The 26,285-nt window shown below is 45.7% G+C and overlaps 2 protein-coding genes across 2 annotated transcripts; both read right to left on the minus strand.

The window, feature by feature from the left end:
- Positions 1-3,634: 3,634 nt before the first annotated feature.
- LOC100714791 (keratin, type II cytoskeletal 73) lies at positions 3,635-13,592 on the minus strand. Its single transcript, XM_003476280.3, has 9 exons — positions 13,079-13,592; positions 11,404-11,618; positions 10,574-10,634; positions 9,936-10,031; positions 9,069-9,233; positions 6,672-6,797; positions 6,081-6,301; positions 5,186-5,220; positions 3,635-4,480 (listed from the first exon to the last, which is right to left on the minus strand). The coding sequence occupies exons 1-9, from the start codon at positions 13,523-13,525 to the stop codon at positions 4,224-4,226; spliced, it is 1,623 nt and encodes a 540-aa protein (XP_003476328.1). The 5' UTR covers positions 13,526-13,592; the 3' UTR covers positions 3,635-4,223.
- Positions 13,593-18,015: 4,423 nt separating this feature from the next.
- Krt2 (keratin 2) lies at positions 18,016-25,634 on the minus strand. Its single transcript, XM_003476279.3, has 9 exons — positions 25,014-25,634; positions 23,625-23,839; positions 23,221-23,281; positions 22,323-22,418; positions 21,526-21,690; positions 21,110-21,235; positions 20,120-20,340; positions 19,028-19,062; positions 18,016-18,942 (listed from the first exon to the last, which is right to left on the minus strand). Exons 1-9 carry the CDS (start codon positions 25,569-25,571, stop codon positions 18,485-18,487), a joined length of 1,935 nt encoding a protein of 644 aa, XP_003476327.1. The 5' UTR covers positions 25,572-25,634; the 3' UTR covers positions 18,016-18,484.
- Between the last annotated feature and the right edge of the window lie 651 nt (positions 25,635-26,285).

Raw genomic sequence — 26,285 nt, forward strand, 5'->3', positions numbered from 1 at the left:
TCTCTGCCATGAGGTAAGCAGATTTCTTCCACCCTACCTTTCTGCCTTGGAGCCAGTCACCTGTAGACAGACTCTTCTGAAAACCATAAGCCAATGTCTATCTCTTAGCTTTTAAATTGCAAGCGTTGTATTATACATGATGATATGAACACCTACTTTGAAGAAAAAGAGACATCATGGTATCCATTGCTGATTTACTATTGTCATGCTGTGAAATCCAGTAATGATTTTATTCTTTGTTCAGAGTGATTTTAGTCTGTTTTTTGTATTATTTAATTTCAGCATACATAAAGGTATGGACAGCTATTCTGAAGAGAACAAGAAACATTATAGAAGCCATCGTTGATTTTCTTATTGTCTGGTTTTTAAGACTTGTAATACCTTTGTTACTCTCTTCTGATCAATTTTATACTATTTTGTTTTGTATTAATTCACTGTGTGTGAAGATATAGACAACTATTTAGAAGAAAACAAGAGACATTATGGTAGCCAGTGTTGGTCTCAGTATCTTGCTTTGAAATCTATGCCACTCACATTTTTTTCTTCTGATCTGCTTATTCTGTTTTATTATGAGTTTTTTTTTACCCTATTTAAAATAATTTTAAAAATTCCAGGTGTCCAGTATTTTGTCTCAGTAATGGGAAAGTGACTAATACAAGTACTGTTCTCGTAAAAACAAAGCTCAATGCTTTAAAAACCTTTTTTAAATATCTGGCTCTTTCTTTGGCCATATATCTTATAGGGAACCAATATTTGAAGGATAGTATCACCACCTCACCATTAAATACTTAAATTTTTCATATCCAAACATAGTTATAATATTTCTTCCCCCAAAAAAACATAAAAGAGGCCTAAATATAGCATGAAACCTAATCAGTTTATGACATTAGCCCCAGGGTTGTATTTTTAGAACCAAAGGAAGCTGTTGCGTGGATTTCAAGGATATGCCCAGCATCCTCCCAATTCTGGCAAAAGATGAGAGAATTCTTGGCCTGGAAACAAGCCTTGGGTTACTAGCCCGAAAAAGTCTGCACCAGCGCCTGCCAGAGCAGGCTAAGTATCCTCACGCTCTTCCTCATCCCCATGCTCCTCTGATGTCCTAATGGGGCTTGGAGCCATATGACTAGTGTTGGTCAAGGAAATGTGAATGGCAATAAAAGGTGTCATTTCCAGGATGATGAGGCAGTTTATAACCATGTTTCCTCTTCCGTCTCCCTTATCCTGTGCCCTTAGATGTCATGTGTGCTGTGTGGCAGGATCATGTGAAAGAAGATCTCAATTCCCCAGGATAGCCAGCAGGAGAACCACAGAGGTCAGCTGCCCCAGCCTGCTTTGGACTGTGAGTGAGAAACTTACTCCTGTAATATATTTGAACTGCTAGGATCTCAGGGTTCGAAGCAGTCATTCTTAATTGTCTGAATCTAATCATAGAAATCAGGTGACAGAAATATCTTTTAATATCTAAGGCTCTTTACCTAAGTTTGCATTCATTAAGCAATCGCCTCATCTCTAGTAGAACATCTTTGCTTCTTGAAAGAACAGTCTGTACCTCATAATTCTGCTTATGGGGTACATGTGAAAAGCAAGGCACTGAACTAAATAATTTTCAGTCAAGATTTCATTACATTTCATCCTCAGGACAGTTCCCTGATGTGACTACTATTATTAACTCCTTTTGTGGATAAGAAACTCAGGCCTCTGGAGCAGAAGTATCCTGCCCATGTCACATACAGACAGTGAGTTACACAGTCCTTCCTGATGGCCAAGGAGCCAATTCTCCCTTGTCTTCTACAAGATAAAACCCCTGCTCGTGGCAAACAAGAATACAATGCTGCTGCCTCCTGAACTCCAAGGCCATCATGCCTGCTTGCCACTTACTGAGACCCTTACAGCCTGAGTTTTACTCTTCTCACTCCAGCACCAATAACCAATTTTTTATTTTCACCACGTAAGCAGCCTCTAACTACAAAGGCCACTTTCTCCTCTTGTCCACCTAGTAGACTTCCGCCTATCCTCTGAAACCTAGTGCCTCATCCATGAGATTTCTCTGACCTCTGTGCAATTCCTTGCTCTGCTCTGGGTTGCCTCTGTGTCTTCCTTTTATTAGCAGCTATACACCTCTTTCTGTGAGTTTATTAACTCAAGCTTTTGAAAAAAAATGAGGACAAGCTTAAGCACCAACTTTGTGCCAGGAATTACACAAGATATACCCATGTTGTCTCATTTCAGCCTAGCAATAACCTGAGGTTATTGTTCTGCATAGTTTATAGCTAAAGAAAGGAGACCCAATAGATTGAGAACTTTGCTTATGATCACCAGTTGGTTGAAAACAGATTCCAAGTACAAAGCTCTGCATTTGGAGTCTAGACTCTGTAATGGTTGATACGGTGCATCAATTTGAGAATCTCAGAAGCTTAACTAACTCACTAGTTCTACATTTTAGAGTGTAAAGGATTTCCTTAGGCCAATGGTACAGAGAATGCCCAATCTTTAGAAACATGTTTATGGGCCAGGATGTTGTAATGGTTGATTCATTGTGTCAATTTGAGAAGTTTAGAAGTTTAACTAAGCAACTCAGCAGGAGGCCAGGATCCTCACTTTGTAAACATACTCAGCCTGTGCAAGAGGAGGGCATGGAGATAGTGTGAGTGCTACATCCATCATAGGGCAGTAGCCTGCCTACAGTATAAAAGAGGAAAAGAGACTTGCTCTCCCTTTTTTGTTCTTGTTGTTTTTGTTGTCTTCTGCCACCACAAATGGTTGCCTCTCAGCCATGCCACCCTGCCTTGGAGCAAATTAATTACAGACTAAAACCTCTACAAACTGTGAGCTAAATAAACCTTTCCTTTCTTAATTTTGGGTGTCAACTATTTTGTCTCGGCATTGAGAGAGAGAAAAGTAACTATGACACTCTAGATACACAGAGATTCCGTTCAAGATGCATCCTAAATATGTGCTCGCCTCTCATTTGCCTTTGTTTCTTTTCACATCCTGACAGCATCATTGGAGTCTGAGGGTCTACAAAATATCTCTAAGTACACATGTGTTTTGCAAGCAAAGTACTGTGCAAAACAGGTTAACTCCTACTTAATCAGGTACACACACATTTGTGAATCAATTCGTAACTATGTACAAATACATGCACATCTTTACTTAATTCAACAGAAACTTTACTAAGTAATAATTTGAACTTGAGTCATTACTTTATAGAGGAATCTAGCTTGAGTTCTTTTCTCAGAAAACATAGTGCATTTCAAATTCCAGCCTTCCTAAAACTGGCATTGCATGCCCTCTTGATGAGTTAAATCTTGCCACCATAAGAATTTCCTTACTGATAACATGAATGTTCTTAAAGATTGGGCATTCTCTCTGTACTATTGGCCAAAGGAAAGCATGAGTTAAAAGTGCAAGGGGGGGGAGCAATACAGGTGAATTCTGGGTATCAGAGAAGGTGATGGTGGCATCCTCCAGTACCTGCAGGATCTCTTTCATTCAGATCAAATGATGTTTTGAGGATTCTATGGAGTAGAGAGGCCTCAGATGCCCCAGGTTCCCACCTAGTGATACCACACACAGAAGAGACAAGGCCTGAGAAAAGAATTCCTTCAGTAAAGAAAAGCAATATGTTCCTGTATGAATTTTAGAAGTTTATTGGTGGGACATAGGAAGCAGAAGAGGGATCCTAAACAAGGGCAAGAACTCACAGACTGAGGGTCCAAATGCTCTAGTTGGAAAAACCAGCCATAACAAGACTCCCAGCTCATGGTCAGTGGCCATGCCACATTCAACCTGTGACTAGGTATCTAGCCAGAGTTGGAGCTATCAGGCAATAGTTCTTGTATGTCCATCAATGGCCCTGAACTGTCATGTGTCCAGAGAACACGTGACCAGAGGACGGTGAGCCAGGATGTGAAGGGCAGCAGGAGACTTGGGGCCATCTGTAAGTGAGAACTTTCTTCTACAAGGGTACGCACAGGGAAAGTGATGGCCAGGTGAAGATCTTTTTGTGTGAAGGAAACAGAATGATGGGTGAGAAGACTGCAGCCTTAGAGTCCTGATTCTTATTTTTAAAAGACTAAGGCAGAGAGGCAGAAGGGAAGAAAGACATGGCATTAGCAAAAAAACAAGAAGGAGATGGTGACAAATAGGACAAAGGAATTTCTTGGGGAAGGGAGTCCAGAGAAACAAGGGTGGGGCCGGTGCTGGAGAACCAGCTTGTCACTTCATCTCACGGTTTTCTTGGTGGATAAGCTCAGAGCTGAGGTCTTCCCTGGGACATCCTTGAATTCACTTGCACTGCCCAGCCTGGTTTTGGCCTCTCCACGAGGGGTGCAGTTCCCACTGCCAGTGACACAGCCCCCAGCCAGTATGCCATAAGCCCCAGTGACAGAACTGGGCCGGTAGCCATAGGTGCTGGTCCCACCAAACCCAAAGCTAGCCCCTGCACCTGCTGTCCCAGCCATAGAGCTGCTGACGACCGCTGTGGAGAACAGAAGCAATAATCAGTGTGCATCCCAGAACAAGTGGCCCTATGGGCCCTTCACACCCCAGTCCCAACTAGTTTAAACCTCTTCCCTTTATTCAAGCCTTCACAGGGACATAACTCAAATCCCATTAGAACCTCCCATTGGGTACTTGTCTATTCTTGGGATGAATAAGGGTAGCAAGATCTTCCCCAAAAGACAATACTAAAGCCAAGCTCTTGCAGTCCATTTTACGATGCATTCTTAAAGTTTTCCCTTTCAAAGAATTTACTGATAGTGTGAATTAGGGAATTTTTACCATCCTTTTATTAGGAGACTGGATTAAACCCTGTGGGGCCAGCATTAAAACCAGTCTGCACTGTATTTGTATGTAAATACCTCTACTCTCAGAGAGAAGGTGCCACCCTATATTTAGTTGCCTTCATGCAGGAATGCCAAGTGGCAAGAGACGGGGCGAGGCTGGGAGCTTCATTCCAACATGAGTAAGATTTCTAGGGGAGGATTTGGTGTACACTACCACAGTGTGATGGGGAGCGACCTCTACCAGGAAGGCAGCAGCTCTGAATGAAGGGTCAACAGGTCTCTGCAAGGGAGGCAAGTATCTGATGACAGTGGCAGAGCCCACGGTATTCCTCAAGGGTCCTACTCATTCTCTTTGTTGACTGCCTAAAAATATCCCCTCAGAGGCATAAAATACTCACAAATGCTCACGGAGTTTGTGTATTCCCCAGACATCCTGCAGAGAGAGGAAGCACAGGTGAGTCACCATCACAGGGGACCAGGGCTGCTCACTTCACTGCTCAGCACTGACCAGAAGTCACCAGCCAGATCAACTCCACGAGTCCCTCCCAGCTGTGGAGGCAGTGGTAACCCTTCCTGCTGCCTCAAAGTACCTCCTCCCTCCAGTCTACCCTTCCCACTTCAAAAATGTAGGGACTGAAACTGTGGAGCCCCCTACAGTATTTCCCTTGAGCCTATTGTTTTACCCTGAGAAGCTGCTGCCTGAATAAATACATGTGTGGAAACACTAGCACAAGGAGTTGCTGCTAATGAACTAGCCGTATGTCTTAGTCCAGCATGTCAGCGCTTTGTGTGCCATCCATCCTTTCAACTATTGCTATGACGGTGTGTTTACACTGTTATACGATTAGTGTTTTTAACTGACTGCTTTTTGTAAAGAAATGCATTCCTTATAACAAGAAAGTTTGATATTAATACAGATAAATAGAAAATCTTATTAGTCAACTAAATAAGAAAAAAGTAGAAATAGATATAAATATAATGAAAATAAAGCAATTTAATGGAAGGAGGGAGGTTAACTGCCTACAGTTTCTGAACTTGCATCCATTGTCTTTTTATTAGCAGGGATATTTCCAAGGTTCTGACCAGTGTTAAAGGCAGCAACACTAAGCTGAGATTCTCTTAAGAGCTAAAGGAGAATAGCACAGGACCTGCTATGAGATTATCAGAGTGAACACCGTTCCAGGCTATGTTTATGAGTGAACCATAAAGCCCCTCCAACACCTTGTCCCCCCAGTCTCAGAAAGTGATTGAGAAGGGAGGACTACAAAAATTCTCCCAGCCCCTCGCCCTCACCTGCACTCCTCGCCCTCTAACAGCTTGCGGTACGTGGCAATCTCCACATCCAGCGCCAGTTTCACACTAGTGAGCTCCTGATACTCGCACAGCATCCTGGCCAGCTCCTCCTTGGCCTGCTGCAGGGCGCCCTCCAGCTCATCCAGCTTGGCTCGGGCATCTTTGAGGGCACAGTCACCTCTTTGTTCCGCATCAGCAATGGCTGTTTCCAGATTGGAGCACTAAGAAACAGGAGATAGCATCTTCCCCTGAGTGCCAAGGCACAGAGGTCTAACTTCAACCCCCCACATTCCCACAGTGGCAGGACCCTCCTTTGTCTTAACCCAGCTTTTCAGGGAGAAGACCCTGGCACATCCTTGGCAGTAGAGCCCTTCAGCCCAGAGCTGGGAGGCTTGTTGTTCTGAGCCCTGTGGCTTCATGAAAAGACCCTCTAATCGATCACTCCAGAGTTCAAGTGAGAGCAAATTGTAAGGGAGGTAAGTAAGGCCTTCACTGAGTCAGGAGAGTTTGGGAAAGAGCAAAGAGAGGCAAGAGGGGCTGGGAGCATGATAAGCTGATTGTCTTTCTCTTGCAAAAAAGACAGGACCTCACCTGCTTCTTCACACTCTCAATCTCTGAGCGTAGCCTCTGGACAAACCGGGTCAGCTCTGAGATCTCATTCTGGGTGTGTTTGAGGTCATCTCCATGCCGGCCAGCTGCCAGCTGAAGCTCTTGGAACTGGGGAGAAAGGAGCCAGGGTAGGTAGATGACTCAGGAAAACTGTCCCTTTGTTTGAGGAGCCTGGCAAAGGTGGGGAGGTCAACAATCTCTCCTTCAATTACCCATTCTTTGAGTTTGTTTGCCATAAACACAGCCAATCTCACTGACAGTTATGTTTGGCCATGAGGACTGTTGGGAATCCCATAATCTCCACACTGCAACTCTGTAACATAAAGTTCCAGGTATCACCTTCTTTTGCTTGTAGCCCTTCAAGGTCAAATTCAAACTCCTAACATGGCCTCAAAGTACTCACTTCTCATTGCCACTTCCTGCCACCTATCTGGCTCCCCTGCTGTTCCAAATAGTCTGCAGTTCCTTCCAATATCCCACATGCTCTAGTGTCCCTGTGTCTGCATGAGGGTCTACTTCACCTGGAAATCCTTCCCATCCTACTCTCTCTTTCCCTAAGTAGCTTTAATTCAGTCAAGACTGAGCCACATCCTTGGAAAGCCTTCTCTTATCCCCTGGTTGGGTGCAGTTCTGTTTCCATTGTCCCTGACACACCAGTCCATAAGTAAAACCACCCTGTACCATGATGGCACATTTCTGTGCCTTCCTCAGCACACTCAGAATAGATAGGTATTCAAACTTTCCCTCACTAAATTCCTAGTACTCATTTATGGTTTTAAAAGATATGATCAAGCTGGGTGTGGTGCCACACACCTGTAATGCCATCACTTGGGAGGCTGACGTGGGAGGATTCCCATGAGTTTGAGGTCAGCCTGGGCTACATAGTGAGTCCAATGTCAGCCTGAACTGCAGAGTGAGATTGTGTCTCAAATAAAAAGGTGTGACTGATGAATGATTAAGCTGTTTGTCCCTACTTTCTAAAATCTCTTTGATAGCTTATTTCAGCCCCAGGCTATCCTGATGGGCTGGGAGGAAAAAATAGAAGACTTAGCATGGAGAAACATCAAGTGTTTACGTGTGTGCATGTGCATGTGCTCACACACATGTGTACGTGTGTGTGTGTGTGTGTGTGTGTGTGTGTGTGTGTGTGTGTGTGTGGTGGGCTTCATTCAGCTATACTCTAATACTAGCAAACATGAATTTCAGGTCATCTGCTATTTTGGATTATTCCTGCCTTTGCTATCACCCACTGAATAGTCAACAGGTCTATCCTAAAATCTGGTTTAAGGGAACCACAAAACAGAAGTGCTTTTATTTTGTAGGATCAGTACCCTGAGACCACTAGTGCACTGCTCTGTCTCTGTCCCTGAGTCCCCAGCATGGTCCCAGATTGAGAATTCCTCCTATGAATACTAAGTCCTCCAGAGGGCCATGGGGCATCTCTCCATGTTCTTTGTGTTTAATCCTTGGTGCTACCCTAGGACAAGTGGGCTTGTCTTGCTTCCCTGGAAGACTATGTAGGTGCCCCCTACCCTTGTTCTGACTCAAGGCTAGTAGACAGCTCTGTCCTGCTGCTCATCTCTCAGCCTATTCTCCACCCTGGACTCATGCTTCTTACTCATGCTGTCCATGGCTTGTAATGGTCGTGTGGAAGGGTCCAGGGATGGGATTCAAGTTTGAGTCTTTATCAAGAAGCTTTGAACTGTGTTGTCTTTTGAGTCTTGAACGCTTCCCCCTACTTTCTCAAAGGCCAAACTAGCAAGGAGTTAAGGTAGAGGGAGAGATAACATCTACTAAGAATGATTTCCCTAGAGAAAGAACCTGGCAGGGAACAATTAGAATGTGCCATCTTGATCTGAGAAACTAAATTATCTACAGAGTCACTTCCCACCCACAACTCATTAGAGGAGTTAAGATCTAAGGGACACAAATTCTCCTTTATCCTCAGAATTGGGCTTCAGTGAAAAGGTAGGAGTTACCTGATCCCAAATAAGACTGAAAGACCCCTAATTTATTATAATGACTGAAAGAGCTGAGATGCTACATGCTCATGTTTTCCCTCCTGCCAGATTCTGTTCAGTGCTCTTCTGCCTCCAGGAAATTGATCCTAACCTCCCCTATCACCTCCTGGTTCCCAAGTGTGCACTCAGCACTTGTCTCCACACAACCTCCAATGACTGCCACCATTTAAGAGGATGCCAAGGACAAAGCTGTGTCTTCTCCTCCATTTGGGCCTCCCTGAGCACCAGGGACAATGCACAGCATAAGACTGAGAATATGCTTGGCCAAAGTTCAGAGACCATGGCAGGTCATGGGACAGATAAGACAGAGTAGACAGAAGTCATGCACACACCACTTTGAAAGAGTGCATAGCCTCACCTTGGTCTGGTACAATGCTTCAGCTTCAGCCTTACTCTTCAGGGCAATGTCCTCATACTGGGCACGGACTTCAGTGATAATGCTGTCCAGGTCCAGGTTCCGATTGTTGTCCATGGACAGAATGACAGATGTGTCACTGATATGGGATTGCATCTGGGCAATCTCCTGCAGGAGAGACAAGGAAGCACAAAATGCCTTTTTCAATCAGAGGAAGGTGCCAAGGTAATGGCCTTGTCCTAGTGGGAATGACTCCAGACCACCGCAAACACATGCAAACTGCAGTCTCCAAAGTTTGTAAGAATGGAGCTCACCAGCTCAAGTTCAATACCACATTGGAAAATTGATGAATAGGTTTGAGGCAGGTCAAAGAGAAGACAGCTCATATGTTGTGTCACCCAAGATATGGGGAAGATAGTGGGAAACATCCTGGCCAGAAACACAAGAAGGATACTGAAGACACAGGAGTCCATGGATGCTTGCCAATAGGCTAAGATGGAAAGTCAGATATTTACAAAGAAAAAAAAAAGTAGAAAGGTTGGGAGAAGTTCCCACCTCTTAGGGACTCCTGTCCAAGACTCCAGGAAACATCCCAAGCGTCAAGATGACAAACAGGAACAAGAACATGTTAGGCTGAGGTTTAATGGGGACCTCATAAGGACCCACAGCTCTCTCAAAGATACAACAGCAGGATATCTGGAGTCAGGCAAGGATATGATAGACCAAGACAGATCATTACTTCTGCCTTAACTCTGCAAAGCTCCCAGCACTCAACTGCTGGTGATCCCTAGACCCTTAGTTACTGAGTATTGTAACTATTTATCACAAGGCTGTCCTCCCAGAGGAGAGATCAGAGGAAGGATGTCTTACCCCCTCATACAGGCACTTGAAAAACTTGATTTCTCCCTCCAGGGCATCCACCTTGGTCTGTAGCTCCACCTTGCTCATGTACGCTGCATCCACATCCTGAGGAGAATCCAGAGGCCCCTTGACATCCCCTTTCTTTGAGTTCACATAAACCTGTCTCAGGAAATGCCCTAGTGCCCAGCCCTGTGACTTGCTGCCCCAAGAAAAGACTCATTATTCATTCTAGCCAGGACTCATTACCAAACCTCAGTCAGATTCCTCAGCCTCTGGAACTCCTTCAGCCTCTTTCTTAAAAGAGAGCCTAAGCCCACTCCTCCACACAGCAGTCATCAGGCAGTCAGTGGATTAGCATAGCCACGAAGACTTGCCAGAGACAAGCAGAGTGGGAGACCTCAGCCCCTCCCAAAGAGTACCCCAGCACAGTAGGCATGAGCTGGGAACTGACTGTCCACAGATGAATTCCTTTCTCTTAAAAGAACAAGGAGTTGATAAATGACCTGTGCTAAATGACCATCAGAACAGCAAGTCCTCTTTCTCCTCCTCTGGCTCATCATCCACTAGACACTTCTATGCAGAGCACAGGCCTCAAGCCTTCCTTTGCTCCTGAACCTGGGGGACCAAGGGCCTGGCATCCCACTCACCTTCTTAAGCACCACAAATTCATTCTCTGCAGTTGTGCGCTTGTTTATTTCCTCTTCATACCTGCAGGAAATTAACCAGTAAACAGATACGCGTCTGTGTCTTTGTGTGTACAAGTGTGTGTTTGTGAGTATGTGTGTCTGTGTGTTCTCACTGAGAAACATAAACAGAGACACTCATATTACAGAGCCTTTTAACAGGCTGGGAGCCTTTGCAATGGTCCTGACCTACTAGGCCTATTTAGCCAAGTTGTTGGCAGCCTCTTCGGTCTGATGACTGTATGGTCTGGATTTCCACTGGTGCCTATGGAGTGAGGAGGTTCTTCCTCCTCTCTGTCAGCACCCAAATCCCAGAAGAACATCCTGCCCCTTTTGGCTATGCTTCTTGAAACCCTGTGGTCTGGCAGCCCTGTCAACTTCACTCTGTCCTGAGGCAGGAGTCCAAGGAAGCCAGCACTGTCTTCCAGGACAAAAAGGAGATGGCTAAAATGTTCAGGATCTCAGAGAAATGAGAAGGGTAACTCAGCGGGAGTCCACCTCCTTCCTGAAAGGAGTTTCCTTGGAACCCAGCACACTGCGTGACTATAGGAACCCAGTGGTTGTCACACACACATGGGGACCCTCAAGTGAGCAGCAAAAGGAACTTGCCAAGGAGGAGACATCCCTGGCACTGCACAAGGTATTGACTATCTGCTGCCTACTCAACCTGGTTCCCCATCTTGCCTGAGCAAATAAACTCAAATGAGTTGCTGTGACCATTAGCTCCGCTGTGCCCATAGGCAGATGTCCCAGTGCCTGCTGAGAAAACAGCCCCAGAAGGTGTCCTTGCTCACCTCTTCTTGTAGTCCTCCACTATGTCCCTCATGGTCCTCAGCTCTGATTCCATCCTCACCCTGTCCCCAGACAGCGTCTCCAGCTGCTTCCGCAGGCTGCTGATGTGGCCTTCATAAATGGACTCCAGGTTCTTCCTGCAGTTGTTCAGGTCCAGCTGCTGCAATAGCTCCCACTTGGTCTGCAGTACCTGGTTCTGCTGCTCCAGGAAGCGCACCTGGAACCCAAACCAATAGCCACCTGGATCCCAGTCTGCAGACAATCAACTTGGGTGTTCCTTCCCTGGGCAGGAGCAGTGTTGTCGTATGCTCTAGTAGCTTAAAAGATGAGCCCTAAAAAATGCTATTCAAGTCCCTCCAAGCCAAATATCCTGAGTCTGACAGAGGCCTTTACCGTGGGATAGCCCCTAAGATCAGGAAGGACCCTACTATCTCCTTTCCCTCTCCATTAGTTGAGATCTCAAGCTTCCATCTCCTCTGCACCTGACTACATCTTCCTGGACCCATGTTTACCTTCATCTAAGGCTGCCTTCTTAAACCCTGTCCTTAGATATTGAGTCAGCACATCCTAGTCTCTGCTTGGGGCTTAGTGGCTGGGCCTATGCCCTGCCCCTTCTGTGTCTCCTTTTTCATGGCCTCTCTCAACGTGGCCAGAGGCAGACACTGTGCCCATCTGAGGTCCTGAGTCCTTCTCTGTGGCTTTCATTCCTGGATCTCTATTCTTGGCCAAAGTATTTCTTCAGAGAGAAAACAAGCATTCTCCAGTCACAATCTAAGAATATCTTGTCATTCCTTTACTTACAGTCCTCTAGTAGCTCTAGTAGCTCCATATCACCCACAGGGTCAAGTCCATATTTCCTACTGTGCTCTTCACCATATGACAAATGTGCCTTCTCCCCTCCACTACTGTACAATCAACACTCACCAACTGAGGAGCTTCCTTTCCCAGGCATCATCCTGAACATGCTCTCTCTGGACTATCTTTGCCTATCTCCACCTAGAAAACTCCCATTCAGACTTTACCACCCTACTTCACTATTCCCCCTCCTCACCCCCATGAGCTTCCCTGTTCTCTAAGATCAGGAAATACCTATTCCCAGAGCCTCTTACCTTTGAGACCTCTGAGTACATCACAATTACTTAGGAGACTTCTATAAATGTGGATTATTGGGTCCCACATGAATATTTTTGATCTGAGATGGGTCTGAAAGTGTGTGTTTCTAACAAACAAATGCTTCTGGCTCAGGGACCACTTTTGAGAATCACGTCCCTGGTGCCTGTGATCACGTTTACCTCACCTCATAGGCCAGATGTGTTATATACTGAGTCTTTCATTCCACCCAGTTCTACACTGGCCAGGGTCCCCTGGAAGGCAGTGCAGGGCTCTCAGGCTATCACTGGCCTCTCCTCTGCCTGGCCTCTGAGTCTCACAGATGGCCACCTCCCACTTCTCCTTCCGGAGGCCACTTCTGCCTCCCAGACACCTTCCCAAGAGAAGTGTTCTAGTTCCTCTCAACCTTTTGGTCCCTATCCCTCAGCTTTGATGCCCAAGTCATGGTCCATCCCTCTCTGCTCTGTCGTAGGCTGTGTCTGCATCCTGGGAAGGCTGGCCCAGAGGGGCAGGAAAAGCAGAGGAAAGATGGAGGCACTGCGTTCAGCTTTCTCCATAAAGTCCCACCTTATCGATGAAAGAGGCGAACTTGTTGTTCAGCACCTTAATCTGCTCCCGCTCCTGGGCGCGCACCTTCTGGATCTCTGGGTCCAGCTCTACGTTGAGGGGAGCCAGGAGGCTCTTGTTGACAGTGACCTGGTGGATGCCCCCAGGTGGGTACATGGATGGAGATGAGGGACCTAGATTCACGTTGCCAAGCATGCTGCCAGCAAAGCCACTGGCCCAGCCCCGGCCAAACCCATAGCCCCCTGCCCGCCCAGGGCCACAGGCCACATTGAAGGGGACGCTCCGGGTGCCCCCCAGGCTGTACAGACTCCGACTGCTGAAGCCCCCACTAAGCCCTTTGGCTCCTGCACGATAGGAGGATGAGCTGCCCCCAGAGAGCACTGCAGAACAGCCACTGAAGCCCGCCCTGGTGACAGCTCCTTGCTTGCAGGTAAATTGGCGGCTCATGGTGGAGAGACCGGAGAGCTGGGAGAGGATGCTAATCCTTAGCTGTGATGCAGTTCACCAGATCTGATCTTGGCCTCCTCCTTTATAAGGCTCAGGAGAGAGCCACAGCCCTAATTTATGGGTTTAGTTCACCTGGGGCCAAGAAATGATTTTTCTCCCAGCAAAACCAGAGACACTAGGTAAATAACTTAAAAACCATGGAAGTTCTAGGCTTGCAAACCTTGCTAGTATAATTGAATCTTACCTAATTAACATGCGGTATTTAGCCTGGCCAAATTATCCCTAGAAAGATCTTGCCTGGGGAAGTTGTCTCAGCTTTGCCTATCCTTCCCCACGGTGTTGTGGGAGCTGAGATTTGCCTGGTACCAAGAAGAGACCTTTAATTGACGACATAATCTGTGAGAAATCTCATGCCTGTGCCGACATCAGATAGGCTACTTTAGGGACCCTGCCAGCTGCTTTAATGTGGTGAGGAAGAGAGTCCTGTAGCCAAGCTTCCCAGGGCTCCTGGAGACAGTTCTCATGGATGCCCAAAGGCCATGGGCGTGAAACCCACCAGGAACCCAGGCCCAGCCCACTGGCTGCCTCCTTCTAATCCATACCACCTCACCCTAGGTCTCCTGTGCCAGGCAGGATGCCTGATTTCCTTTATCTACACACCTATTCTTGAACTTGAAATAATGGTCACTGCCACCATTCACAATGGCTAACACTGGCATAACGCTTTATGGTATCAAAAGAGCACCTTGTACGCAACTCCAGTCCATTTAGCCTGCCTGATGAAGAGTTGTGGCCACCTACATTTCACAAATGGGAAACAAGCTCAGGGAGTTGAGGAGTCAATGCTTTAGCAAACATTTAGTGAGCCATTTCTTTGTAGGAATCCTAGAACACAGAAACAGCCAAAAATCACAGACCTTGGTCTTGAGGCCTCTCAATACACATTTGTAGCCATTCAGTCCTTATTCATTTCTACTCAGGTCCTTGCAGGCCCTCCTTCATCTACTCACTTAATAAACTATGGAATAATAACCCTATCCTGGGACTGTGTTAGGTTCTGGGACTTTGAGCTAAGAAGACCAAAACCCAGCTCAGAATTCTAGAAAATACTTCAATTCATTAGACCTTTGACATTGTCAAAGAATGACCCAAATCTTTCACAACTCCCAAATTCCAGATACACCCATAGTATATAATTTTCTCCACTGAAATATAATTATTTCACTAGCTGTGTGCTTGAATGAGTACCTTGCCAATCCTCATTTTTATCTCTGTACTAAGATTAGGGTATGCCCTTAATACTGCTGTACCAAGCAGTTGCCAGAGCGGACATGAACACTATGGGATGCTTGTTATTTTGACACCATGAAAGATCAGGCCTAAGAACTGCCCATTGCTTCTGGAGGGAGACCTACAAGCTTTTGGGCCCTAAGCTTCTCACTGACCTGTATTCCTCACTGCCCATGCCAGAACCAGTGTCTGCAGAATCGCCAGCTTGAGATCTGGATGTTCAGGAGTTTTCAGTGGCTCCTGAGTACCCTGCTGTCCTGCACACAGTTCCAGATGCTGCACAGGAGCCTCCTCTTGAAGAGACCCTGCTCCCAGAGATGAGGATACACCAGAAGCCAAATGTGTGCTTGATACCAATGTTGCAGGGGACAGAGGTAGGCTCTAGTCAGCTCTAAAAATCAGCAATCCTTCATGCCACTGCATGTCACTGAATATCCATCTCATACACAGCTCTGAGGAGCATCTTCCTGAAACATTAAGGAACAATACCTATCAGTGCCAGGATCTCCCATACCTTCTATCCACGTCGGCCATCTTCTAACACCAAATGGAAGGTCCTGAAGACAGGGTCTTCACTTCCTCCACCTGGAGGCAAGCATGAGAACCTATGCAGGCAGGACCATTGAAGCTCCTTTTTCCTACCCACTCCACAGGTCCATGAGACAAGAAGTGATTTGATCAAGGCCACACAGCCAGTACCTGCAGATGAGTTCAGGGTCCCAAGCCTCCAAGCTGAAGGTTCCTCTTCACTCTTTCAGTTAAATAAGTGGGGTGACACTGGACTCATAGCAAAGGAGATGCCCTGACTATTTATATTGTTCACATAATCAGTGACTTCTCCAGATGGCCTGTTGGCACAGAAATAATCCAAATAATAAACAAAGTCTGACGAGTTCAGAAGAGAGTATTCCCTAGGTCTAATCCCTGATTCACAGTTTAGTCTGTTTCCGGGAATTGTACCAGATCTTGCCGAGAGTAGCTGGAGTGGCTACTCACTGTACCCTGTCCATGCCCAGCCCAGTACTCCGTGATATTGCTCCAAGACTTGTACTACCTCTCATAATTCTCTAAGCTCCTCTACCCACTCACCTCTCCAGCCAACCTTTCTCCAGCCAAGATCAGGCCAGCCATCCCTGTACTGGGTGAAGGTAAAGAAAAAGACTTATTTTACCGAACTGACTTATATGATTCTGGAAGTTTAGCAGTCCAGTCTGACAGCAAATGTCCCAAGACAGTCTGCTGTGGATTCCAGAAATACCAAGTCTGATAGAGAATTGCCCAGGAACTTCCTTCAACTCCTTGTTTGCTCAGAGTTGTTTTTTGATTTGTTTGCTCTCACAATAAATGTGTGTTGAATTTTGTCAAATGTTTTTGCAACTATTCAGAAGGTCATGTTTGCTTTACACTCCTATGTATAAATGTGGTGAATAGAGTAATTGATTCCGAAATGTTGAACATTTCCTTTCTGAGACAAACCCCACAGCAATGTTGTGCTGTAATTTTTACAGATTTCAGCATTTCATTTACTCAGACCTTGTTGAGAATTTTCAAATCTGTGTTCTTGAGGGATATAGATCTTTAGCTTATTTGTAACATCTTTGTATTCTTTTAGAACCAAGGTAATGTTGGCCTTATAAAATAAGGTGAAAAATGTTCTTTCTTTGATCTTCTGGAAAAGTTTATATCATATCATTATTATTTCTTATTTAACTCCAGACATCCTTCAATGCCTGAGTGTGAAACCATCTCATTCACAAACCTCCTCAGTCTCATAATATTCCCTATAACTTATAATAACAATAAATGCCACAGTAGTAAAGATAAGTACATAAGAATGTTGTAATAATGAATGCATGCTTGCAAAGGAATAGGTCTTGCAGAATAAACATTTATCCTATATTATGTCACATATTTCCAACAGCTCTATGAAAAGATATGGTCAGTGCTGTTTTACAAATGGGAAATCAAGGCTGGTGATAAATTAACTTGCTCCAAGTCTTATCTGATCATCAATTTTTCATTGAGTGCCTACTAAATTTCAAGGTGCCAGGAATGGAACCCACCAGATCCTGTTCTTACAACCTCTGTATCAGTACTTTCCAAAATGTGGCTCTTTATCACCAGCCTTAGAAGTGTCTAGGAGATTATTATAATGCTGCTTGCCAGTCTCTATTCCAATCCTCTGTGGTAGAAATTGGGGAAGGAGAGTGGAACCAACAATCTGCATTATTGATAAATGCCTCAATGATTTTAGTGCAGACTAGTTTTTAATTATATTCTGTCTTGTAGGCAGAGCTGTTTGCAAGTTTCTCATCTGTCCCTATGTGTGCCCAAAGCCCCCTTAAGGATACTATGTCATGTGTCCCTATGTCATGAGGACAATCTCTTGCCTCAGTCATGATCCATCAGACTATTACTGAGCCAAAATGAAAACAATTTGGAGTTTTCTTGCCACGTGCATCCTAGAGTTGCCATGTCTCTTCCTAAATGCTCATCAGGCCAGACTCTGAAAGAAGCACACCCATAGGGGAAGTCCACTCTAAGTGAGATGTTTGAGGACTCCCTTGAGGCCTAGATTAGGCAAGAAAGATTTTTTTTTTTTTTTTTTTTTTTGCTGAGTGTGATGAGATTCCTCTGCTGTGAAAATAGAAGTCTACTAATGGAGACTGTGTCAAATCCTCCACACACTTCCCAAGAAATCCATTCAGAAGCACCAAGAGCATTCAGGAGGTACAAGCCTGTAATAATGAAGGATTTTGGGGAATCTAGACAGCCTTTGATTTATGTTGGGCTGAAAGAACTCTACCTAGGAAGTTTAGAGCTTACAGAAGCCTGGGTGGGTACTCAGTGGCTCAGCTGGTTTGCCCTGAAAAGAAGTGACTATAGAGCAAATCTTGAAGGGTATAATTGATGGAGAAATGTTCTCAAAAGCAATGCTTCTTTTTAGAAGAAAATTTTTCCTTAAATTCCTATGTCCATTGCCTGGTCAATATTTTCTGAGAACATCACATCTGGCTCAGACTCCAGGACCAGCTTCACCCACTTCCTTCTAGAGGAAAACATCCTGGGCTCCTGGGTGCCACACTCCCTCAAGAGGCCTGCCCTCATCATAGAGATCCTCTTTTCATCATGTCCAAATCTCTTCCTTCTGTCGCTACTCACCTCCACCACAACATGGCATAAAACAAACTCGCATGACATGAGTTGCAAATAAAGTTTATTGTGCAGACACCCAGACCACAGCACTCAGAAAGCAGAATCAACAAGAGGGGACTATGTACACAGAAGCACCCTTTTCTGGGGCACCTCCATGAGAGCGATATGGGCTTTGAGATGACATCAGTGGGTTGCCCTGGGGTCCTCAATAGAATATCCTTCTGGAAAAGGACCCTCAAGTGGGAAAAGCAAGAAGGCAGAGGAACCAGGAGTGGGGCATGGCTGGAAGACAAACTTGGAATGCAGATTCTTCCTGCAGAAAACAATGGGTGTTGGTGTCCCTAACTGTAGTAGTTGGTTTGGAAGGAAGACCTTTCAAAAACTGTATATGAGCATCCATTTCCCCCTCAGTGCCATCAGAGGTGGATGAAAAATTTGTCATGTTCTCAGTTAGAGGAACAAAAACAGGCTTCCACATTCTAGAGTGGAAGAGCCAAGAGAGGACCCTCATCTTTATCTAAAAGAGAAGGTCACACCAGAACCGTGACCTTTTCCTGAGCCAGAACTCCCCTTTGCAGAGCTAGAAACTCCCCCTCCAGAGCTAGAGCCTCCTCTGGAACCACCACTAGAGCTGAATCCTCCTCCAGAGCTGACCCCTCCTCCAGAGCTATATCCTCCTTTAGAGCCACCACTAGAGCCATATCCACCTCCTGAACCCCCTCTACCACCTCCAGAACCACTGCCAGAGCCATATCCTCCTCCTAAACTGGAGCCTCCTATGGAACTGCCAGAACCAGAGCCTCCTCCACCACTTTTGGAGCCTGATCTTCTGCCTCCAGAACCATAACTGCTACTTCCAGAGCTGTATCCTCCTCCTCCTCCTCCATGACTGGATCCTCTGCCTCCAGAACCTTGGCCTCCAAAGCCACTTGTGGATGATGTATTTGAAGAGATGGTGCTGCTTGTCACGGCTGCAGGAGAGATAGTGTTGGGACTGCTATGTCCACCTCTACCCACACACCACCACACTCCATAGGACCACACTCCACTACTTACACACAGTCACATTGTCACTGAATTCTCCAGACATCCTGTTAGAGAGAGAAAGAAAAGAACTTGTGGCAGGACAGGTAGACTTTGCATGCATCATATTTTACTATTTCCACCTCCCAGTGTGCAGATTAGCCAGTGTTCTCAATCTCCATACGCTTATACATCTCATCTTCTATGCTATCTGATGCCAAAGATTGTGACAGACCCCACACTCACATGCACAGTCTGACATCTCAATCCACCTCAAACTTTTGCTCAGATTAAAGTGAACATTGTTCCAGAGTGACTGAACGGGAAATTCACTTCTGACTGTACAAAGGCATCTCTTTAAATCTATTTTAGGAATCTGTTATTCAGAATCCATGCTTTCTCTAAAATTTTTAAATGAGGTTTCCCTGTGAACATTCAATTCAGAAAGAATTACAACTCTGTACAGCCTGCCTGTTCCTCTCTCCTTCCCCCTCCTTTTCTCCCTTGGAGCCTTTCCTCTTCCCTGTTACAAGCTGGCACATGGGGCATCCCTCTCAGCCAGGCACAGAGCCTGGTTTGAGGATGGTCCAGGGTGACTCTTCCCCTTCCAATTGCTTCAGCCACATTAAGTCATGAGGGGTGCTGATAGCACCAACAAAGTTTTTAGGTTACAGGGAGAGATATGGACCATTCTCTGAAGGTTTGCAATTGATTGATTGCCACTCTTGAAACCTGCACAAAATCATGTCTGCACCTACTGAGATTAGCATGTCCCAGACACTCAGTACATTCTAACACCACCATCTGTTCCGGATCACATTATGAAGGCAGAAGAGGCCACATTTAGAATTGTCCAGAAACATTCCATTTACACATGATTTTTCTTTTTCTCTCAGAAAAGAGCAGTATGTATAATCACTTGGTTTCAAAAGGCCTTGTTAGTTATTCCACACTGATAGACGCACAACTCTACACTAATGTTCTGTGTCCTGAATTGCTCTGCGGAGAACATCGTGAGTGTCTACTGGCTCCACCCTCTGCTCTGCTTGCCCTTACTCCAGCCCTAATTCCAGGAGAAAGTAGAGAATAGGCCTGGGCACCATCTCCCCTCCCAGCGCCCCTCACCTGCACTCCTCTTCTTCCAGTAGCTTGCGATAGGTGGCAATCTCGATGTCCAGGGCCAGCTTGGCATTCATCAGCTCCTGATAGTCACGCAACAGCCGGGCCAGGTTCTCCCGAGCCTGCTGCAGGGCATCCTCTAGGTCTGTGAGTTTGTTCTGGGCATCTTTGATGGCATTCTCTCCACGCTGCTCAGCATCAGCAATGGACTCTTGTACAGTTTTACACTGTATGAGAAAGAAGAAGAAAGGAGGAAAGATTTCGTACTGTACAGACAGTGGAGTCTGCCTGGCAATGGAGAAAAGAGCAGAAATATTCAGCATGGGAGGGCAGAATCATTGGTCCCAGAGATCCTTGACATTCTTGGAGTTAATGGGTGTTTCAGACAACTATGCTAAAACTTGCTTCTATCTTTGGAGTCTCACCCCTAACCTTTGCCTGGATGCATTGGTGCTCCCAAGGATGGCCTTGACCCTCATAGCACAAAGTCGGGAATGTTATCCTGCTTTGTAGATGCAATGAAGACATTCAAAGCAGGCTGCATTTCAAAAATTCTCCTGCTTCTGGAATTCACTCTGCCCTTCATTTTCTGTTCCAAGACTAAGGGTCAGCCCCAGACCAACTCCATAAAACACTCTTCCACAAACCCAGTTGGATGCTGTTCAGAGCTTGTGCTGCCCACAAACAGGAAACTACGTCTTCAGTCCTCAGCAAGTCAAACCTACCTGTGTTTTATTTGCTCCTGCCCTCTTAAGTGTAAACAACCTAAAAGTGATCATGATTCTTTCCTCTTGCTGATCTTTTTATTAGAATGTTCCTTAGACTACTCTAAACATTATTTTAGCCTTAAATTATGTTTAGCTGCAGGATCTTATTATTAATAAAAACTAGAACTTCTCAGTTTCTCATATCCACACACATAACCACTCAGGGATACAACCATTCCAACCCCTATACAAGCAGCAGATCTGGACTATTGTACAAACCAGGCCTCACCTGCTTCTTCACATGTGAGATCTCCCCTTGAAGTCTCTGGATCATGCGGTTCAGCTCACTGATCTCCATCTTGAGCTCTTTCAAGCTGTCTCCGTGTTTTCCTGCAGTGATCTGCAGCTCCTCATACTGATGGGGGAAGAAGAGGGTAGGTCACAGGGGACTCCAACCTGGGAGAAGCTTGGCTTCAGCTAAGGAAAGGCTGGCACCTGGCTGAAAGTGGTGGTCATGTTCATGGGAGGTTGGAAATGATCTCATGTCTTCTCCCAAGAACTTGGTGCCATTCTTAATAATCTCTTGAGTATGATGCCCAACTTCATTGGTAAAACACACTAACAATCTTACTGTATACATCCTGACTGGGGATGAAGCCTGGCTTGTTGTGAGGAATGGGCTGCCCTTGTCTCTTTTGTACTTGCCTTGCTGTGGTACAGGTTCTCAGCCTCAGTCTTGCTCCTCTGTGCAATATCTTCGTATTGGGCCTTAACCTCAGCGATAATGCCTTGCAGGTCCAGGCTGCGATTGTTGTCCATGGACAAGGTAACGTTGGTTTCAGTGACAGTCTCTCGTGTCTGGGACATCTCCTGCAACACATAATGAGGTCTAGCCATGACTTTCTGCCTACACCAGTGAGAAGACCTCCCCACCCTGTGTTAGTGAAACACAGACTCTCAGACTAAGCATTTCCTAGCTGGTATGAATAGTGGCATCACCATTATTCCATGGCCTCTCCCAAGGTCATCCTGGAATTGTGTGTGTGGGGGGAGAAGGGGTGTCTATATTTCTGACCTACTGCTTAGCTATTTTCACCACTTATACCAGTGAGCACCCCCAGAAAGCTAGTCCATGCTCCATTTAAACCCTTAAATTTTACATTCTGTTTCAGAAATGATAGTATGTCTTTAGTTCAGTGAGGTGGGGGCATAGCGCATTTTGATCTGTGTAGCACATGAAGCATAGAACAGGCCCCTTCTTAAGAAGGGTGGACCTTTAGGAGATGGAGGGATGGGAAGTTGACTTGATGTTTCCTGAATCTCCCTTCCTGTAACATCAAAGGAGAACACTTCCTCTCCCCCAATGCCTGTGCTATACACCTCCCCACAGTGAGCTAAAAGGATCCTGTCCATAAACCCCATTTCTGCCACTTTTTTACCAAGTGGGTAGGATTTGATGGGAAATGTGGAAGTATAGGTCTGTCCAGGAAAAATCTCCTTACCAACTCATAGATCGTTCTCAGGAAGTCAATCTGCTGGGTCAGTATGTCTACGTTGGCCTGTAGATCCACCTTGTTCATGTAGCCATTGTCTACATCCTGCACAGAAGGACACAGGCCTCTGGTGAAACACATGCCCCTTATCTTGCCTGGTTCCTCATAAGGGCCCCAGCTTCTCTGCTGTTCCCCCCCACCCAGTGCCCCTTAGCTGCTCTCCAATATACCAGGTACCTCCGAAGGAGCCACATCTTGAGGGGCCCTCATCTGGCATGCAGTCTGCATTCAACCCTGCCCATATGCACTGCTCATGCTCCACCCATGACCAAAAGCACTTGCATGGGACTAAGCTTTTCTAACCAGTCTTTTCCTCCTGTTTGAGACATAGTGTGTTCCCTCAATGGGCACAATGGCCTCTCCTCCCTTCCACAGTCCTCAAACCTCCTATCATGTCTGTTACCCCGCCTTTCCTGAGTGTTCTTGGATTATACGCCAATCCTTTGTAGGAACCAAGCTGAGGAGCCATGCTTTCACACCTTCAGCTCAAACATATGTCAGCAAAACCAAAAGTAATGATAAGCAGGCATTCCCAGGAAAGTCCCATTCCTCCCCAGCCCTTTAGAAGAAGAATCCAGTGCCTTCTATGTTCTCATGATCCAACATAGGCTCTAAATGGGTGATAGTAGTGCTCTGCCCAATATGCAGAACATCTTGGAAGATCATCTTCAGAAGATTGAACTGCAGAGACTCTCTTCCCATAAGAGAACCAGAGACAGACATATCTCACCCCTCTCTTTGGCTGCTGCTATGTGTACTTACCATGGTTTTCTAGTGTGTCTGTCTGGACACAATGTGATGTGATACACCCAGATTCCCATCCCGGCCATGGCATGCCCTTGCTCACCTTTTTAAGTGTTACAAAATCATTCTCAGCACTTGTGCGCTTGTTGGTTTCGTCCTCATACCTGTTGGGACCAAAATGATACAACAGTTAGATTAGTTCTGGGTTTGGTTTTTCTTTTTCTTTTCTTTTTTCTACTGGATTCACCCCAAATGCCCCATTCTCCAGGCATATTAAACACTTTTTAAATGCCAAAATTCATATCCAAAATGAGGATGAATTTCTGTAAATGAACTCTCAAACATGTAAAAAAAAAAAAGAATCTCTGAAACTTTATGTCCTCCTCATAAATAATCAAAAAGTATGCAATCACCAAACTCCTTTACCACACAAATGCAAATGGCAGATAAGTAATTGGATGGTTCTATTCAGTATCTATCTCCACTCCGGGTTTATTCGGCACCTACTTTTTCTTGTACTCTTCCACAAGATCCTGCATATGGTTCAGCTCTGACTCCTGTGAGTTTTTTTCTACAGAGAGCCCATCCAACTGTTTGTGGAGCTGGCTGATGAAGGCCTGGAACATGGGCTCCAGGTTGATGGTGCGGGATTTCACATCAATCTGTTGTAGCATGTCCCATTTGGTCTCCAGTACTTGGTTCTGCTGCTCCAGGAAGCGCACCTGCCATGAGAGGAGGAAGAGCACATAAGACCTAGGCCACCTTTCACACTAGCAAGACACACCTGCATTGGGCAGCTCTGGTGCTGCTTGAGTCCAGAAGGCAGTCACAAAGCTTCATCCACATCAGCCAGAGGGGAGGCTGCAGAGTGCCTGGAAGAGCTTCTGAGCTCATTGCCTTCACACTTAGAAAGTTCCAGGGACTACTAATGCTACCACTGGCTCTCTCCATGCACAGATCTCTCCTACTTCACACCCACTGCCTTGCTTACAGCTGCTCCCAAGACTCCAGGCCATTTCACTCCCTGATCCTAGCCGCATCCCTTGCCAATGTCCCATAAATTCTGGAGCAAACTAAAAGCAGGTATCTGCTGGAACTGCAACCCAGAGCGCTGAGTACAAGTCCTAGAGGGCAGGGCTCCTTGGCTGGTTTTTAAGAGACCTGTAAATTCCTGTGTAATTCAACTAAGACAGGTTTCTCTGCCTTGAAATAGGAGAAAGCCCAGTAACACCCAAAGTGACACCATTAAAGACTTGATGGTTCACAACACAGAATGTTTCTCTTGAAGGCTGGAATTTCAAGCAGATATTTCAAGTTCCTCTTCACAAAATTTAATAGAGTAATAACTTTCTGAAGAAGGGAAGAACTACTGAAGAAAAAAATATCTCACTAATCCCTTTCAAAATCTACCATAGCCGAATGTGGTGGCACATGCCTATAACCCAAGCACTCCGGAGACTGAGGCAAGAGAATCATTGCAAGTTTGAGACCAGCCTGAGCTACAAAGTGAATTCAAGGCCAGCCAGAACTGCATTGCAAGACCCTCTCCCAAAAAATAAAAAGACAAAAAAGCAAACAAACAAACAAAACAACCTGCTACTGCACAGTCTGACCTCAGTTCTTTGCTTGCCTATACCAATTCTTCTATGATTGTGAGAATTTTCTATAAATATTTGGACTGAAAAATAAAACCAAAGAGATAAGTGATTCCTAGCTGCAATCTGTTTCGGAAACATCCTGCATACCCAGTATTTTTCATGTTTGAGATTTGAAAATAACCCAGGCTGTGCTGGCCACACCAATTCCCCCCTAAAAGGCACTAATCTGTATGGTTTCCTTTCAACAAGCACTGGAAACCACAGCCATGAGCATCAGAAGGAGCCACTTCTAGCTCACCTTGTCAATGAAGGAGGCAAATTTGTTGTTGAGAGATTTGATCTGTTCCCGCTCCTGAGACTTTCTATTCTGGACCTCTGGGTCTACTTTGATATCAAGGGGTTGCAGGAGGCTCTGGTTGATAGAGACTTCATGGATACCTCCACCAGGGAATCCTCCAGGCCCGAAGCCACCAGGACCCCCAAAACCTCCAGGTCCTCTGCCACCTCCAAAGCTGCCTCCACCAAAACCACCGCCTCCAAAGCCACTGCCACCTCCAAAGCCTCCAAAGCCACCTCCTCTGCCACCAAATCCACTGGTGGAACCAAAGCTTCCACCTCCTCCAGCCACACTACTGGAGATGCTCTTGCTCCCTCCAAGGCCAACAACACTCTGACTGCCAAAGCCGCCTGCACCGTAGCCTCCTCCGCCACCACCATGGCGGCTCAAGCAGGAAAAGCCAGAGGTCGATCTCCGGCTGCCAGAGACTATGGCTGAGCCACTGCTGAAGCCTTGGAATCCTCCTCCTCCTTTTCTTCCTCCTCCTCCTCGAGATCTGTAAGAGATCTGACAACTCATGATGCTTTTGCGCAGTGAGGAAAGTCAAAGGTTCCTGATGAGAGCCAAAGCTGGAGTTGAAACTGTGCTGTCAGGAGCAGGTAAGGGTCCTCTTATATGCTTCTCAACTAGGTGTTGGTGTACCTGGGTGTGGGCCCACGTGTGCAGGGGTTTGGTCTGCCTGGAAGCTATTTTTGGTGAGTGATTATTAAGCTAGTAGCCATTAAAAATCGACTGATCAGCTCCATTCAGAACTTGCTTTGATTGCGAACTTTTCCTGTTTATCTGTGCATCTGTCAAGCAATTTGATTTTTGAACAATCATCAGAAAAAGAGATTAAAATTTGATTTCTCAACCTGAGAAAAAGACCATCTGCAGAATGCTGCTCCCTGTTTTGGACCGACCCACGAGAGACTGGCTGTCATCCAGGCCTATGCAGGTTTACTGGCCCAGGTCAAAGAGGACAAGGAGGACAGTTTGGAGACTGTGTGATTCTCTCAAGACCAGTTTCATGGGTCTGCTTGCTCCTCCTCTGCCCCAGGTAGAACTTTCAACAAGAGAAGAGAAGCTACAGAGCAGGACTGTAATACAGGAAAATCTGCACCTTGTCAGAGAGAAATTGGCCTACAAATTTGTCAGAGCTGCTATTTGTCAAAATATCTTGGCTCTTTCCTTCCCAGGCTATGCCAGAAATACACAAAAACCAGGCCTTGCATAGGGGAGCATCTCCTGTTC

Source organism: Cavia porcellus, unplaced genomic scaffold (assembly GCF_034190915.1).
Source record: "Cavia porcellus strain 051 isolate PalLab524CR breed Dunkin Hartley unplaced genomic scaffold, mCavPor4.1 scaffold_8, whole genome shotgun sequence".
Classification (NCBI taxonomy): domain Eukaryota; kingdom Metazoa; phylum Chordata; class Mammalia; order Rodentia; family Caviidae; genus Cavia; species Cavia porcellus.